Below are 19,372 nucleotides of genomic sequence, written 5' to 3'. Positions count from 1 at the left end.
AACAGTAATAGACGCTTAGTATGAAATACCTTTTGTATAAATAGATGATCAGTATAGCTCAATACTAATTGTTAAAATGGATTATCAGGGTTTTCTGTGAGTGCTGTGAAACATAATGATTCTTAATACTGCAAATTGTGATGAGATTCTTCTGGATAGAATTACATTCATGGCTGACACTTTCCCTCAGTGAAATGAATGACAGCCAAGCCTTGGACATGAAGCAGTGTGGTCTAGAAGAGCACTGGAGTGTGAGGCAGACCTTGTTTCCACCATTGTGCAGTGGAGGGTCATCTGGGCAAGACCTTTGTGTTACAGTGTGCCTATCGCTTTTAGGCAATAGAAGGCAGTAGTAAATTAGAAAATATCTGTGAAGCCTTTTGCTATATTAGTCAAAATTAGTATTAGATAACTAGAAATTAAAATTCATTACTATTAACTAAACTCTTCAGATTTTATTTTTTTCGCAATATCTTTTTTGTTTGTTTTGTTGATTCCAGATTATCACATTACATTTAGTTGTCATGTCTCTGGTCTCACATGTCAATTTTCAAGCATGTTTTAAGTTTCCAGGTACTTGAAAATTGGCGTTTTCCTGTCTTAGGAAACAATATATACTGAATATCACTCAGCCTTACATTGTTAACTCAAAGCTGTTATTGTAGAGCTTGTCACTGCTCTGTGCCTTCAGGGCGTCTTCACATGTTTCATGTTTTCTGCCTTAACCTCTAGCTGCTGTGCTTTTCTTGTTGGCCCTCCGTCAGTATGACCTAAGAGAAAGCCAAACACCAATGTGTATTAGTTACGTTCAGAAAGCGGGAGGGAGGGAGGCCTTTAACATTAGGGAGGGCCTTCTATTTATCTGTGACTTCAGTAAGGAATATTGAAAGAGGCAGGGGTTACCAGGTAAGAGAAATGGCATAAACAAACCTGAAGACACTTACAAAGGATTTCAAAGGATTGCCAAGCCTTCCCATACAGTAAGTTTGCTACCACTGTTCTTGTGTTATAACACTGTTTGAAGGGCTTGCTGAGTGATTCGGTATAGAGCCCAGTGAGGAAGGAGGCTTAAAACTCAAAGTTTTATGCCTATGCAACTTGAACGATAAGTGAAAGTGCCATTGTTTAAAATAATATTTATTTTCTGATTATAATTTTTGTAGAATATTTGGTAAACACAAAAGCAAAAAGATACATAATAAAAGTAAACTATGGTTTCACTGTAGACATGACCACTGTTAATGTTTTCATTCATTTTTCTTAAAACAAGATATATTTTTTATACACTTTGATGTATAAAAACAGTTCTGTGGTCTTTTTCCCCTTAATCTATCATGAGCATCCTCCATGGCATTAAATAATCTTGAGAGTCTTTTTTTAGTGGCTATATTATAGTTCACTGAAAATCATAAGTTATTTAACTGTTATCATTTTGTTGGACATGTAAGTTATTTTGAGTCTCATTGTTATTTTGCTTTCAGCCTCCTTGTACAAGAAAGGTCTGTATCCAAGTCTCTGTTTATTCCCTTAGGACAGCATCTTTGAAATGGAATTACTTGATTAAAAGTCTCCTGACACATGTGGCTAAGAAACCTTTAAAAGGTTATATTCCTTATCTTCCCACCAGTAGTGTGTGAGCATGACTGTCCCTCCCACACTTTTGCAATCAAGTACTACAGTTTTTGGTCTTAAGAGCCAGCTTTTATTTGGATGACTTGATTGAGTTTGAGGTGACAGTTGGACAGACAAGTTTAATGTTCAGTAAATAGTACTTCTAGAAACAGAGTGATAAATGCAAAATATCTAATACAGCTAAAGACTTAGAAACCATCTATATGTAGTTTATATGAAACAAGATATTTCTAATATATATATACATATGTTATATGTAATGATATCTATGGCATTATTTATAGCAAAAAGTAGGGAGCTGAAGACTAAGCTTTAGGGTAAACCTAAGGGATGGAAGTAGAAAAAAGATTCTTCAGAGGTGACAAAAATGCTAGAGCTGACAGAGAATATTATATGGAGGTGATAGAGATAGGGGTTTACATTAATAGGAGGTTGTATCTTCTGTAAGGCCAATTCTAAAAAATATTTGGTTTTAGCTTAGTGTGCAGCAACAGCTTTTATAATTTCAAATTTCTGATCCAGTTTCAATATTCCAGTATTACGTCCAGTAGAACTGTTTGTATCACATTGATTAATTTATTCTTGATCTTTTTGTGAGCCTTTTGATGTTTTATATTCTTTTAGATGATATTACTAAAGCCCTGAATGGTAGTACTGGCCTCAAACTGTTCAGTTCTGTTTTGAATGTATTTTACAGTGTAATGATCCTTTAATATCTTACTCATTAGTAATTATGTATAATTAATTAAGTACTACATTTTTCCATTAGGTAGAATTTTCCAAATGTTTGAGTGTAGTGGGAGAATTTAATAATTGTTTAAATAGGATTTTAAAATAAGATTTTACCTATCTCTAATAGCTCTACTTTGTGTTTATGCTTTTTGTTTCTGCTTCATAAGCAGAGTGAGGGAAATGGCAAGGAAACATAATCCGGGAAGAGCAAGGATCTTGAACTGCTGTAACATTTTTTTTTTAAGACAAAATCTATAGGCAAAATTATTTGTGTATTATGTAAGAATATTTTTGGGACAATTTCTCATTTAACCAATTTTTGAAAAGGTTGTCAATATTCTGCTGGTTAACATTATAGCTTTTTGAGGTGGTGAATAGGGAAGTTGTCCAGTGAGGTTGGCCTGGCCCTGGGTGAGCCCAACAGAGTAGCATTACCTTCGTAATTAAATTCACTATAATCCAAAGGCGATAATGAGTTTTGGCAAAAAGTTGTCACAGCCTATTACATCTGTGTGCACAATAGCAGTAAAAATTACAAAGACCAGGTAATCAAGTCATATCTGAGGATTGAAATTTTTTTATCTTTCCATTCTGTTATTTACTGAGTTATTTTGCATCTTTGCAGTGCTTTATATCACCTGATGAGTTTTTAAACCCTTGCACACTCAGACCACACCCACACTGATTAAATCAGAATCTCTCAGGGGTGGAGGCTAGGACTCCGAGTTTTTAAAAATTCTACAGGTGATTTTACTCGGCCACCAAAGGTGCAATCCATGGTTTCAGATGTACTAATACCGTCAGCTTCTAAAAATCATCTGGGAGATTTTCTCCACATTGTTCCTTTCCTCCCTCTTTCCTTATTACTTTAGTGAGTCAACATTAAATGTAGTGGGTTATAGCCCATGCCTTCGGTGCATTTGGACAAAAAAACCAAAGGGTCAGTTTGTTAAATACTATTTTTCTTGTACTATTTTTGGGACATATGCCACTTATGTAAGTAATTTTGCATTTATCCAGTAGTATTTCATCTTAATAAGTTTGTGCTGTTCAGTATTTGCATAATCTCCCTGGGGGCAGAAGTTGTGTCTATTCTGTTCATCGCTCTATTTTCAGTACCCAACAGTGCCCAGCTTATAGTAGGTACTCAGTAAATGTTATAAAAATGAATCATTAACACTGACTGAGTTCTGGGAGTACCTCACTGTTTTATACCTCTGTGCTACTTGTATTATAGAGCTTTATAAATTACATTATCCACTGAGGAGAAAGATCTACCATAAAACAGAATGTAAGAAAGAAATAGATGATTGAAGTTGAAAGTCTTTTGCAGGTTAGGGATTCTGTGTGGACAGTATTAAGTTTTGGACAAAGATGCAGCACAAAAAATACTAACAATTCCTGGTAGTAGCTACTTTTCCATACTTGGTCCTCATATCAAACTTCAAAATAAAACTAAATATAGAAAAATGAATGGACAGCCAGGTACTTTCAGAGTCTGAGCTTAGTTTTTAAACTTCATGCTAAACTAGACTAGAGCTTCCACATTTATCAGCTTGTTAGTTGTATTTTACCCAATCATAGTCTGTCTTAAAATAGAAGATGGAAAATAAAAATGGGATGGTTCTGTCAAATATGGTTGACTTTTGATACCAATTTATAATATACTGGCAAAATAGCTTAAGTTTTGGATGAGCCCTTAACTTCACATTGTACAATGAGTGGGAAGAAGGAGGTTATCTAAAAAAGGTAAGTAGTTCTAGCTAGAAAATCTGAAAGCTCTTAATAAGTCTGTTATTTCAGAATTAGGGAATCTCTGTTGCCAGAGTTCATAGGTTTCAGAATTGAGGATAGCAAGGCATATCATGGAAATTGGCTCCACACATTTTAGATTTTCTCCTGTAGTCTTAGTACATCAACCATACAAAACTCACTTGGTAGCAGGGGGGTCAGTCCCTTATTTTTTTAAATTAAAAAGTAGACTAAAATAAAAAAACTTTTTTATACATAGTAAATTTAGAATAGAAAGGAGTATACAGTGAAAAATAGGTTTCCTTTCTACTCCAGATCACAAGATTTTCTTAGAGACCACCATTAGTATTTTCTTGTGTGTCTTTCTAGAAGTCAGTTCATAATGACAGTATACACATACATGTAGTTTTTGTAGTTTTTACCAAATTATACTAGAAGCACTCATATCCACTGCTCTGTACCTTCCTTTTCTTTTTTTTTTTTTTTCCCCATTGAGCACGTCTTGCAGATCTCTCTAGATGATTTTCCTTGCTGTGAGCTGGTATGTCCCATATCCTTACCAGATGAAGTCTTCCTAAGTGTCTTAACATCCTTTCAAAACCAGCTTTTCCTGTGTTTCTTCATGTAAATAATCTCTTTTCTGCTTTGCTCCCATTTACTTTTTTGTCCTTCTGTTAGTACACCTGTCACAGGTCTGCCATATATTATCATGACTTATATGTGGTTCTCTCATCGCAGGTGTCATTTCCTTTGATAATCTGTCCCATCCCTCCTGCAGGACTTTAATTACCACCTGTGTACCAAAGTCTCACAAATTTGTATCTACAGCACAGGCCCAACTCTGAGTTATGTATACATACATATATATACATTATATATATATATATATATATATATATATATATATTATATGTATGTCTTTGATGTGTCTGTTTCTTGTATTTCTTAAAGTTACAGTAATCCCAGTAAGTCCCAAAACTGCTCCTTTTTCAGTGTTCCTGTCTTAGTAAATGGTATCTACATCCCTCTCAGTTGTACAGTCCCAAAAGCGTAGGTTATTCTTGATATTCTCTTCTTCTCACCTCCCATATTCCAAAAATACATGTGGCTGATTTTTTACCTCCTCTGTATTGTCCAAATTCATCCTCTTCTCTTTGTATCCAGTTCCACCTCAGTCCAGTTTACCATCATCTTCACCCAGATTACCGCAGTAGTCCACACACATCCCCCTTAGGTCGTCTTCCAAACCATTCTCCACACAGCAATCTGAGGAAACTTCTCAAAATGTAACTATTAGTATGACTCCTTCCCTGTTAAAATCTTTTGATGGTTTCCTATTGCTTTTAGGATAAAGACAAAGTATCTTTAACGTAGCCTGACTAGTTCCTGCGTGTATATTTGTCACTACTTCTCTTCTCAATTCAGCTTTTTGCAGTTCTATACTCCTGTTGTCTTTGCTTCTTCAACATTGGCCAAGTTCTCACTCCCTGTCACTCACCTAGCTCCTTATGGCTGCCTCAGGGCATTTGCATACGCTATTGTGTTCCCCAGCTCTTTCCTTTCATTTCCTTCTAGTTAATCCCATTGGGTGTTTCAAATACTATTTCATACATTGCTTTCTCCATGAATCTTCCCTCATCTAACTAGCTCACATTCCCCTGGCACAAAGCAAGGTATATGTCTCAACTTTTTAGCACATTTTTTGTGTATGCATTTATTTGATTAATATCTATATCCCCAACTAGGTGGTAATCTTCCTGAAGGCAGTGACCATTATAATATCTTTAGTTTCCAGCACTTGTACCCAGCCCAAAATAGTAGACATTCATGTCTTTAATGAGTAAATGGATGGATGGATTTATTTTTATTTGCTCCACTGAATCTACAGTGGAAAGTGCACAAAGTACTATACTTTGCCTATTGTAAAAGCTCAAATACATTTCTCAGATTCATAGTTCATTTTCTGAGAAAGGCACAGTTTGGCTTAATAAGCAATACTATTCTTCACCAGGCTTCACGAAGTCTTAACCAGAAGAGGTCATTCTGGGAGGAGGGAATAGGAAGGTAAAATAATTTTGAACTGTTAGCTGATAGCTCAGCTTATCTTTTTATTTAGCACAGTTATTGCCCTGTATTGTTTCCTAAGCCATCTCTCCTCTCCCTTTGTTTTGTATCTCTCCGTAATAAATCATAAACTCCTAATGACTTTTCATTTTTCCAGAATACTCAGGAATAGCACCTGGTCACTTATAAAACAAATTGTTTGAATTTTGAAAAGAAATACAGAGATAGGTTGAAATTGTTGAAATTGTTTTCTTTCTAGATAGACTCACTGTGTCTTCCTGCCTACTAGCCATGGAGACTTTAGGGGAAGCTGCGTAACTTCTGTGAGCCTTGGTTTTCTCATTTGTGAAGCTGGATTAGTTATAGTATCTATTTCATAGTAGATACGCAGCATTTAACATAGTGGCTTCTGCCATCATATCAGTGCTCAGTCATTGCAAATGATTGCTATTGTCATCACAGCTCCTCTTCTCATTGGGATGCATTTTCCCAGTGCAAGGGCTGTCTTAGGTTTCTAGTCTAGGCCACACATGTCTATTTAGCATTTGATGTATTGAATGTAATTTAATTTGTTCTTCGTGCCTGGGATATTCAAAGCCCTGAACACCATCGGTAGTCTTGTTAAAGTGAACAACTCATTGATGACTAAGATTACCTTTTCCCCCATGTTGTATTCCAGGAAAGAAGCTAGAACTCGAAAGGCTTCAGCTGAAAGAGAGTAGAGGCAACTAGGAGGAGAAAGGGTGAAGGGTATTTAAATTAGCTCTTTGGACTGGACAATAGATACTCCTGATGTCTCTGTTAGTAAGAGAAAAACAGGGATCTGTAAATATGTAGTATTTCATTGTAAAATTTTAGGGGAAGTGGTTTAAATTGACTTGTGTGCCAGCATTGAGACCACCATTTATATATTACTGCAGTTAAAATGTGTTCCAGGTTCTAAGGTACCTGATTTTAAAACAAGTTTTTGGAACACATTCCTTTGTTAGTTGGAAACTCTTATTATAAACCAACACTTAAATATTTATTACTTCTTGCTTTGATACAGAAACATTTCCTTGTTTTAAACTGTATTTTTTTAAATTAGTAAACTTAATTTTTTAGAGCAGTTTTACTTTCTTGGCAAAATTGAAGTGAAAATATGGAGAGTTCCCATATACCTTATGTCCCCACATGCACAAACTCCTTCCTGCCAGCATCCCACACCACAGTGGTACATTTGTTACAACTGGTGAACCTACATTTGATGAATCATTGTCACTCAAAAAGTCCATGGTTTACATTAGGGTTTGCTCTTGGTGTTATTCGTACTATGGGTTTTGACACATGTACAATGACATAGTTCCACCATTGTAGTATCATACAAAGTAGTGCAGTATCTTAAAGATCCCCTGTGCTTTGTGTCTTTATTCCTCCTTCCACACTAAACCCTAGAAACTACTGAGCTCTTTACTATATCCATAGTTTTCCCTTTTCCAGAATGTTATTAATTGGAATCAAAGAACCTTTTCAGATTGGCTGTTCCACTTGGTAATGTGCATTTAAATTTCCTCATGTCCTGTCATGGCTTAACAGCTCATTTGGTTTGTGCGCTGAGTAATTTTCCATCAACTGAATATACAGTTTATCCATTCATCTCCTGAAGGACATCTTGGTTACTTACAAGTTTTAGCCATTATTAATAAAGCTGCTATAAATATCTGTGTGGGGGTTTTCATGTAGTCAAACGTTTTCATTTCATTAAGTACTAAAGAGCATAGTTGCTGGATCATATGGTAAGAGTATGTTTAGTTTCTTAAGAAACTATTAAAGTCTTCCAAAGTGGTTGTACCATTTTGCATTCCCACCAGGAGTGAATGAAAGTTTCTGTTGATTCACATCCTCATCAGCATTTGTTGTCAGTGTTTTAGATTTTATCTATTGTGATAGATATGTAGTAGTATTTTGCTGTTTTAATTTTCAGTTCCCTAATGACATTTCTTAGTCTGAACTACTGTAACAGAATACCATAGACTGGGTGGCTCACAAACAACAGAAGTTTATTTTTCACAGTCTGGAGGCTGAGACTTCTAAGATTTGGTGTCTGGTTAGGACTTACTTCCTAGTTGATAGACTGCTTCTTTATCTTTCCAAAAAGGGGACAAGTAACTCTGAGGTTCTCTTTTTATAAGGGTATTATATTAATTCCATTCAAGAGAGTTGTATCCTCATGACTTAATCACCTCCCAGTGGTCCCCCTCCTAAGACCATTACATTTGGGAACTAGGGTTTCAATATGCATATGGCGGGGTGGTGGTCACAAATAGTCCATAACAACAAATGATGTTTAACATCTTTTCATGTTTATTTGCCATCTGTCTATCTTATTTGATGAGGTGTCTGGTCAGGTCTGTCTCCCACTTTTTATTGGGCTGTTCATTTTCTTTTGAATTTTAAGAGTTCTTTTGTGTATCTTGGATAGCAGTCCTTTATCAGATGTGTCTTTTGCAAATATTTCCTCCCATTATGTGACTTGTTTTCTCATTCTCTTGGCCTTGTCTTTTGCAGAGGGAGAAGAGTTTAATTTTAGTGAAGTTTAACTTAGCAGGAATTTCTTCCATATATCATGCCTTTGGTGTTGTATCTAAAAAGTCATTGCCTTACTCAAAGTCATCTAGGCTTTCTCCTCTGTTATCTTATAGTAGTTTTCTAAGTTTTGTGTTTTATATTGGGTCGAGGATCCGTTTTGAGTTAGTTTGTGAAGAGTGCTCAGTCATTGCAAATGATTGCATGTATATATAAGTTTAATTTTTCCATGTTGGATGTCCAGTTGTTCCAGCACCATTCTTTGAAAATACTATCTCTGTGCCATTATATTGCCTTTGCTCCTCTTGTCAAAAGTCACTTGAGTTTGTGTGGGTCTGTTTCTGGGTTCTGTCTTCTGTTGTGTTGATTTAGTTGTCTATATTCTTCCATTAAACCACATGGACTTGATTACTACTGTGATATAGTTAAGTGTGAAGTCTGGCAATGCCAGTCCTCTGACTTTTTTCTCTTCCAAAATTGTGTTGGCTGTTCTGGGTCTTTTGCTTCTCCCTAAGATGTTTATAATCAGTTTGTTTTGACAGCCACAAATAACTTGCTGGGATTTTTTATTGGGTTTGCACTGAATCTGTGGATCAAGTTGGGAAAACTGACATCTTGACAATATTGAGTCTTCTTACCCATGAATATAGCATATCATTCCATACAGTTCTTTTTTAATTTTATTTGTATTTTAATAGATGTCATAACTATATATGTATTTTAGATAGATTTTGTGACAATATAGTGCTTTAAAATTTAGTCAGGGTGAATAAGGCCTATTGAAGTTGCACCAGTATGGCATCTTAGTTCAAGATCTTTCACATTTGTACCCATAAAATTAAATCATGCTTCAATAAGAACTTTGTTTCAGTAAGATTTTTTTTTCCATTTCAAATACATACTGCATACAGGAATATTTATTTTAACAGTTTTAACTATTTAAAATGGAATACTCACCATTACACCTCAGTTTTCATAGTTATGTTAGTTCTTAAGTCATATTCTTTTCTCCTTGAACTTACTAAAATGAGTTCAACTTATTTTAAGATAAATTGAAGACCCCTTCTAAGACCATTACATTTGGGAGCTAGGATTTCAATATGCATATGGCGGGGTGGTGGTCACAAATAGTCCATAACAACAAATGATGTTTAACATCTTTTCATGTTTATTTGCCATCTGTCTATCTTAGTATAAATCTTTGCATTTGGCTTAGTGTGGGATTAAAAAGTTGTGTGTGTGAAAGCATTTTTAAAAAGCATATTTATAAAATGAATCCATTATTAAATTAAGCATTTGGAAATTCTTATAGGGAATCACTCCAGTACTGGAAAATGAGTGTTTATGACCCTTGTTGTAACAGTAAGTGCTGAATTAATATTCAAGCAATGAGAGAGTGGATTTTGCTAAGACCTTCATGCAGTCCTCATGCTGCTGATGTTTAACATCACCTGTCAACACTAAGCATGGCAAATGACAAAACTCCTAGGTACATGCTTGTCACTCTGTCTAACCTTTCTATCTGGTTTTTACTCTTGTTTTTTTATGTAGAAGATATAATAGCTTATGGGCAACATAGTGTTTAAAGAGGAGGAAATGAATATTTGCAGGGTAGAAAATAATAGAATAAAGTTACTTCTCATTTTCTTAATAGAATTCAAACAGAAAGTTGAACCTTCAGTTATGGAATTTAACAATTGATATTTTGGCGTTTGGGCATATTGAGGTTTCAGTAAGCAAGCACTTGTTAATTTTGTCTGTTCTTTCATAATTGGACTCAGAAATGGAATGAATTTTACTTTTGCTGTTTCAATGAAGTAAATTAAGTAAATGAGCCCTTCCTTATGAACGTAATATAAGAAAAGTTCCCTTCACCTTCCCTCTTTCTCGTTTACTCCCCTTTTCCCTCCTTTGCCATAAAACTTGCTTCATAAGCTCTCCTTTTCTCCTTGGGCAGATCCCACGACTCTTTAGTCACTTCAGGTCATTAAATACATTCCACTTTCAGGGCATACAAAGCCCAGTCCTCATCTTGTAACCTCATAGAGCTTACTTCTAGTGGGAGACAAACAATAAGATAAATAGATGAAATACGTAATAGGTTAGAGAGCGACAAATGCTGTGGAGGAAAAAACAGGATATGCAGTGTGTGGAGATTATGTATGACACTTTAGATAGAGTGCCCAAGAAAGGCCTCACTGAGAAGGTGGCTGTTGAGTCAAGACCTGTAGAAACAGTGATGGAAAGAACTGTGTAGGAAGGACATTCCAGGTAGAGATAGAGCTGGTACAGAGGCCCGCAAGTGGAAGTGTGGTACGTTCTGTGTTGGAGAAATAGATGACTACAGCCAGTTGAGTAAGGAAGAGGAGCAAGTAAGAAGGATGGCGGTGGTGATGGTAGCAGCAAGTTATACAGTACCTTGTGGATCGTAAGACTGACTTTAACACAGAATAAGGAGGTAAGCCTTTGGAGGGTTTTCACCAGACATACTATCTGACTGACTTCTTAACTATGGCGCTTCCTGGTCACACTGAGAATAGACTACCTGTGGTGGGGGCAGGGTCAGAGGTGGGAGCAGATTGTAATTAGCCAGGCAGAAGCATGCTGGTGTTTTGAATCAAGGCTGAGATGGTAAGGAGTAGGAAGACTTATTCGAATTTGGCTATGTTCTGAGGATAAAACCAACAGAATTTGTTGGGTACATACTGGATATGGGGTAGAAAGGGTATTTTCAGAGATAGGTCTATACTTTTGCCCTGAAGCACTAGAAGAATGGAGTTGTCATTAGAGGTTACCAAATTAAAAATACTAGCTTTCAAAACAAGGACGGTTTGGCAAGCATTTAGATGTACAGTTCCAGAATTCAGGATGGATTTCTATGGTGGAGGTACAGATTTGGGAGTTAAGAGCTTACTGGCACTTTCAGAAGCTATAAAACTACATGAATCACCAAGATTGGATGTAGGTAGAAAAGAGAAGAGGTCCCCCCTCCTTCCTGTCCCCGCCGCCTATCTTGGCTACAGCACCTTCGTGAGAAGGTATAGGAACCCTTTATTCTAGACAAGGCAACCAACACAAGGGGTGTATTTTAGCCTTCACTCACCTTAGGCTAGTATCCTTGGACAGTAAAGGAATCACACTACAAACACACTACTGTAAAGGGCAGCCTCACTGAGTCTACACAAGACAACAGGGAAAGTCATATTTAATATCCTACTGTAATAAACATCCTTTTTCCTGTGGCAAAATGGCATGGTAAGTGAGAAGAAGCAAATCTTAAGAGCCAACGTGTATTTGGTATGGGAATCCCAGCTCTTCTACCCCAGAGGGAATTTAAGATTGATCATTCACTTTCTGTGCCCTGGTTTCAAGTATACAGGGAGTGGTTTGGTTTCAACCAGATGCTTTCCAGTCTGAAAGCCTGTTACTTATTAAAATTGAGTATTCCCAACTTACCTTCTATCCATCCATCTGTAGCATGGCCTAGTTCTGCTAAGGACCAGAAAAATCACTGAGGAAATTTGGCTTCTTTGTAGAATGACTCCCCTGGGTCCTTATACACAAAAACATATTTGTAGAATTTGACTGGAGATTAGGTGTAGCAGCACTGAAATTATAAGAGGAAATATATCAAAAGTATTGAGAACAATGCAGACTAGTTCACAGACTTTGTCCAAATTTTGTTTGAATAGTGTCTTTTTGTGGCTTTGGGACATAACTGAAAGTTTTTTAACATCTGAACTAAAAATAGGAATATAATAATAGTACCTCATAAATTTGTAAGAATTAAGTAAGTTATGCACTGTGATGCCTTGAACAACAGCTGGCTCATAAGGATGGAGTCAACCATGGCTGTTATCACCATCATCATCGTTACTACTACAGGTACTGTTGTGTGACATGCATAGTTTAGAAACAGTTTGGTAGAACAGCTTTATTATAAAAATGTATGACAATATAATTTAATGATTAGCTTGAGTCACCAAGGGAATAATTAGCAAAGGAATGCCATTGAATCAGGCTAAACACTTCTTTGTTTGTTTGGTTTTTCTGTTTTGTTTTACAAAATCGGTACTTAATTTTGTTTGTTTTTAGTTACAGTGAAAACTCAATAGGGAATATACCTGATTCTCAGATGATGACAAAACTATGAGCCATTACTGTAGGTTCAGTTGCTGTGTACACTTAAACCTAATAAAATAGTATTTATTTTCAAAGATATGTTTTCCCTAAATAGGTCAAGATAGTAAGATTTTATTGTTCATATATATATCTGACTTAAAGCTGAATTTTTGAAGCATCTTGTAAACATTTTGGTTATCTCAAGTTTTGTATACCTTTTCTGAATGAACTATTTTATAGAGAACACATTTAATTATTGATAACATTGTTTAACTGATATTTATAGTTCATTATTTATATTTTAATAGAATTAATGAGATATAGTTAGGTCATTTTAACTATTTCTGAATGCCCTATTATAATTAATATGGTTGATTCTATCAGTACTTGTTTGCAGTAATTTTAAAACAAATATGTAGAGCATTTCTAAACCCATGGTTACTTAAGAAGAAAAAAGCTTTATATATACATTAGTTCAGAAAGTAAAGATTACTTACAGTGGAAACGTTAGAGAAAAATAGACCTGTAAGGTGAATTTGAAGAGTTTAACGAGTATTGGATGTGCATTACCAACAAATAATTGTGAGTTTAGGTTGTATTTGTATTACCTCTCTTATTTGTATTTTAAAATGAAAGGATGGTGATGAGCACAGTGCACTGTACCTGTTCCCTGATTATAATCTCTAGGGAGAAAATAGGAATTCATGAGACCTCACCAATAGCACACACATTCATACAAATTGTAGAAAAGCAGGTTCAAGGGCCAACTGGTAAGTGTAGGAGATGTGCTGGATTCAGAAAAGTGTGATTTTTATCATCATCACAGTAAAATTTGTTTAGTTCAGCCAAGAATCACAAATGGATGTTAAATCTAGGGGAGAAATTCTTATGAATAGTAGGATATTTGCATAGTCTTAACGTGTCTGTCCAAAGGTTGCTTATTGGTTGGGAGAAGATACTAAGCAGTAGAAATAATGGACAGCACTTCATCTGGATTATGAAAATTAATATCACCAGTTTGGGACAGGTGAATACCATGTACCTCCAGATATGATACCCTAAGAACACTAACTACATCACTTATGTGCTGTTCTGGCCAGGAATGCACTACCTGCATCTAATCATGAGGAAACAAGGTTCCATATTAAAGGAGACTAAAGACACAGTACATAGATGATTCCAAGACTGGATTCTGTATCTGGAGGAAATTTAAATTTCTTTTAAGGCATTATTGGGTCAGGTGACAGCATTATTTTGAAAATTATAGGTTATTTTGTTAATTATATTTACTGAAATTTTAGTTGTATTGTGATTGTATTGGAGGTTATTTTAGCAAATACACAGTGAAGTATTTGTGCAGAAAGGGCCACATTATATTTAGCTTACTTCCAGACAGCTAATACTTTTGTGTGTGGATGTGTATATATACGTATATTTGGGAGGGTGATAAATAAATGGGGCAAAATACTAACAAAAGGAGACTCTAGGTTAAGTTACACAGATGTTTGTTCTAGCAGTTTTTCTGTGAGTTTGAAATATTTCCGAATAAGTTTATGCATACATGCATGCACTCATTGGGGCTTATTTGGTCTTTATACCAGTCTCTTACTGTTCTAGGTTGCTAATTTAATTTACCTTTAACACTTACTTAATTGGTTTAAGATGTTAACATTCATTGCTTACAGGTGTACACATTGATTTTTAATTTCTTTTAAATAGTGCTGGGCCTAAAGGAGATAACATTTATGAGTGGAGATCAACTATACTTGGTCCACCTGGTTCTGTATATGAAGGTGGTGTATTTTTTCTGGATATCACATTTTCATCCGATTATCCATTTAAACCACCAAAGGTAAGAATCTAGAAGTACGTTCTTTAATATTTAACCTTCTCCAAAATCAGTGTATTCTAGAGGTTAAATAGGTATTGATATAATCATTCTTATTTCAATGTTTTTCATGAATTGATATGGAAACTCTCTTTAAAACTTAAAGTAATTGATGCTTTCAAGTAATTTTGTAATCAGCAGAAAGAGATTTGTTAATTGCTAATAAAAGTACATCACTGTACACATCAATAAAATAGGTAAATTTTAGTTTTATGATATGAGGGGAAAATATCCTATGACCCTTCCTTCCTTAAGAAACATATTAAGATAAATAGTAAACTTGTTTGACAACTTCCAGAAATAAGGCTTTAATAACTTGAATTTGTGCTAAATAACTTACCTTTATAGATGAGCAAAAACTAAAAAACCATAGAAAAGAAGAGAGAAACTAATACTATTTAGGAAACTTTGTACTGTCAGTAGACATAATGTAATGGGAATGATTGTGGCTGAGTGACTTACACCACCTATTGTCTCTTGAGTATGAATTGGATGGGTAACAGAGAAGGGTTGAGTTGTGCCATGTAAATGACTGGTGATTATTTTGCAGGTCTTAAACATAACATTTACTGAATGGTTTCCTACTCTGACTTCTCATTATAAACTGGTCAGGCCAGCAAGTAGAAACCACCAGTATTAAGCCTGAGGGTGATTATGCTCTAGAGACTTGACCTGTCAGGGAAAACTGTTTTTCCAAGCCCTTAACTATGATGAAATGATTTTCTTTTCAACATAGTTCCTTATGTTCCCAAACTATTTAAAATACATGTAGTGATTTCATGCCTATACTCACATGTGTGTGTGTGTGTGTGTGTATAAAAATGAAGTTAATTGTATTAAAAAAAAAGGATTGTTTCTGCATTATGTAAGAAGGTAACAGTTTCACCTAGTGATAGCTACCTCAAATTGCAAGTGCCAAAGTCCCCTATCACCTAGAGGTATTTGATCTTCACCTACAGCTATCCATTCTTTGAGTGCTTAATATGTGGTCCCATCAGAATTTAAGATGTTTAAATGATTGTCTTATTTAATGCTCCCGGGTACATAGACTGTGTCTTGCTATATCGGTCAAATAAAGGGACAAAAGACTCGTGTTAGTGATACCATAAATTGTTTTCACATTTAAAATGGCACATGTTAAATGCTACCACATCACTTAACTACCCAATTTGCATTCAGTGGTTAAGTTTTCTGTATTACAGAAAACAAACTGATAGCCAAGTAGCTCACCACAGTATTTATAAATAGTGATAGTTATTGCTACATGCTTCATTTTTTATACTGGACATTATTTTAACATTGTAGGAAAATTAGCAGAAAAATGTGAGATTTATTTTTACAAAATTATCTCTGTATGTACTAAAGCTTGTTAAAGAAAAGGACTCCTACATTTTTCTTAGCACCTTTTAATGGAAAACAGAAATTGACTGACATAAGAGTTTCAAACTGTAGTTCTGTATGTGATTTGTCAATTATTTTGGTTAATATAATGGATATTTATTTAGCCTGTTAATTTTTTTGCTGATGTCTCAATATTTTGATTTTCTGACCCTTTCATGTTGATTCATTCGTCTTGCCTAAGATACCCTATACAGTATCATTAAGCATTATTCAGATCTGTTGTTGGACAAGTGATGAAGAAGAAATAAGACTTCTGCTATTATGTTGGTGTTAGGTATAATTATTTCTTTACTGCCTGTTTTTGAAGTTCAGATAAGGTATTGAGGAATAAATTTAATTGTCTTCTGTTTATTGATTGTTAATAGCTGAAAGGATTTAAAATATTAATTGTATTTTTAAACCATGTACATCTATCAAGTAGTCAACTGTCAATGAGCTGAACATACATTATTCCCATATTCTAGTGCAGAATGTCTGATAGAAATATAAATGCAAGCTACATGTGTAATTCTAAATTTTCTAGTAGCTACATTAAAAAGTATAGAAAGAGTGAAGTTAATCTTAATAACATTTTATTTATATCTAGAATACTGTCATTTCAACATGTACTCAATATAAAAGAATTATTCACGTGATATTTTACATTCTCTTTTTGGTACTGAGTCTTTGAAATCTAGTATGCATTTTACACTTCTAGCCCATTTCATTTCAGCTAGCCACATTTTAAGAGCTCTAACTGGTGTGTACTGTATTAAGGAAGTTTCTAGAGGTGCGTGGTCTCTTCCTCCTCCTCCCCTGCTAGGCCAGTAGTTTCTTTCTTGTTTTCAGTCATACTTCCTTATCATAAATACACTTTTGAGGGTTTTAATTTTTTCTTCCTAGACTCCACTTGGGAAATCAAGAGTATACTGCTAGTTCCAAGAGATCAGGAACTTTTTTCTCTGCAACTCTTAAGTTAAGAGTTAACTACCCAATTAATGTTTGAGATTTTTCTGAAACTTGCCAGTATTTGTTCCTATGATTTATCTTCTTTTTTTCACACATCTCAGGGATATTTAGTTTCCTTTATTTCCTATATAAGACCTTGTTTTACTGTCTTAGTCTAGCATGACAGTAAGCTGGCCGTGGAAATGAAAAGCTGAGAAATAGAAAGGCCCTTGATTTCACCAGCCTTCTTCTAAATCCTTCTCGAGTATTTTCTGACATATGGCAAGAAATTAGCTAAGTTGATACACTGATCTTTTTTACTAAGAAATGAATATAACTTTCATTATATATTACAAAATTCCTCATTAGTCTTTCTTACCTTTGGTACCACAACATTTCTGTTCTTTTTGTCTTTAAACAGGGGTGTGTGCATGTACATAAACATACACACACACATATACACACACATACATACATACCATAGAATTACTGTATCATTCATTTAGAATAAACTGTTGAAATCAACTATTCACTTTAGTTTAAAATCAAAGTGGTTCCAGCTCTACTGGGTAAAAACGAAAAATTTCTTTGAATTAAATAAAATCATTTAATTTTGTTACTATGAAAATCCTAGTATTTGATTAGTTCTTCAGTTAAATTATTTGTTATTTAGTATCATCTCTGATGTAGTACCCTTCATTTTTTGTTAGTGAGAATTTTAGTTGGTAATAAAGCATTCATTTTCTTTCTGTTTTTAATGTCATTGCCCTTAGGTTACTTTCCGCACCAGAATCTATCACTGCAACATCAACAGTCAGGGAGTCATCTGTCTGGATATCCTTAAAGACAACTGGAGTCCTGCTTTGACTATTTCAAAGGTTTTGCTGTCAATTTGTTCTCTTTTGACAGACTGCAACCCTGGTAAGCAAATCCTCGGTAGCATATACAATGAGGCTACAAAACCAGTGTGCATTTCTAGGTTACCTTAAATGTGGATTTGAGATGTAAATAGTATTGTTAGATCAGCATAAAACATTCTGCAAGGAAATGATCATTGCCATTTCAGTCAGAATAGACCCAAAACTTCACAGTAACTTTCTTCAGTTTGTTCATAGCATGCTACCTTGTAATTATGTTCTCCCTGTCATTGATAGACTCTCTGTTTTCTGAAGTTTGAGCTGAACAGACCACTTTTAACAGGAGTAAAGCAGTGTTTCTGACACCAGTGCCTTCTTTTCTTGTTCCTTCCATGCTGCCATCTGCCTTAAAGCAACCACTTAGTAATGAAGGGCTTATGTTAGTTGTATTAGATGTAGTAATAGTGGATATTATAATTATAGTTGATGAGCAAGTTGTACTAAATTATGATTCTGTCAACTCAGAGATACAGTCATTAGTACATAATTCACAATTTGTAAAGAAATGCGTAACTAGCACACATGATTTTTAACATGGCTAGCTGACTTGAGAAAGGGATGTGTAGGCCTGGGACCTTTACATGCCTCGTCTTACTATGTGGCCATTTTTCTAGAGGTTGACCGACTTTTTCTAAATCTTTGATTACACACCAAAGACTGTTATGTTACTATTATTTTAGGCCCAGTAGTTATATGTATGCCAAAGATTGATGAATGAAAAATGAATGGTTGGGTGGGTGGGTAGATGAATAGATGACTGGATGGATAGAGAGACAGATAGAAAGAAGGATATTCTTAGTGGCATCATTTATTAAAGCAAAAGATTAGAAACAATGTCTATTAATAGATGATACGCTATTAAAAATAATGAGGCAGCTCTCAAGGTACTGATTGGAAAAGTTCTCTAAGATACAGTAAGTAAAAGTGAGGCCCTGAAGAAAAATTCATGTGTGTCACAATATTCTGAATGCTTGTAAATATTTATTTCTCTGTAGAAATGCTGTTTCTACAATAATTATTTGCTGGCGAGAGAAACTTCTAAGTAGTTGGAGTCAGGAAGGAAGAGAGCTTTGCTTTTTAGTGGCTGCCATTTGGTACACTTCAGATACTGTACCATGTGTACGTAATTTGTACATAAATTCAAAGCAAAAGCTTTATCTCAGATTTGTATTTTAGTTTATAATTCTGTTTAAAACAAAATGGCGAGTTTTCCAGTGGAGATGAGGAATAATGATTTGGGTTATTATTACATATAATGAAAAATTACATTCTTAATAACATTACAAGATCTAAGTTTTTATTTGAAAGTACTTTTTTTAATATCCATAAAAAGACAAAAATATAATCACCTGGTGTACTTTCATTGTTGAAT

At 34.8% G+C, this 19,372-nt stretch overlaps 1 protein-coding gene across 5 annotated transcripts in view; it reads left to right on the top strand.

The window, feature by feature from the left end:
- UBE2E3 (ubiquitin conjugating enzyme E2 E3) overlaps positions 1–19,372 on the top strand; it is a 91,315-nt gene that overhangs the window by 71,030 nt on the left and 913 nt on the right. For all 5 annotated transcript variants that reach the window (XM_057503826.1, XM_036879408.2, XM_036879404.2 and 2 more), the window contains 2 exons: positions 14,587–14,719; positions 17,857–18,004. In XM_057503826.1, the coding sequence (XP_057359809.1) occupies positions 14,587–14,719; positions 17,857–18,004 (281 nt within the window). The remainder of the gene's footprint in view (positions 1–14,586; positions 14,720–17,856; positions 18,005–19,372) is intronic.

The sequence above is a fragment of the Manis pentadactyla genome, chromosome 6 (genome assembly GCF_030020395.1).
Source record: "Manis pentadactyla isolate mManPen7 chromosome 6, mManPen7.hap1, whole genome shotgun sequence".
Classification (NCBI taxonomy): domain Eukaryota; kingdom Metazoa; phylum Chordata; class Mammalia; order Pholidota; family Manidae; genus Manis; species Manis pentadactyla.
Note: the sequence above shows the minus strand (reverse complement) of the source record. Positions and strands in the feature narration are given on the sequence as shown.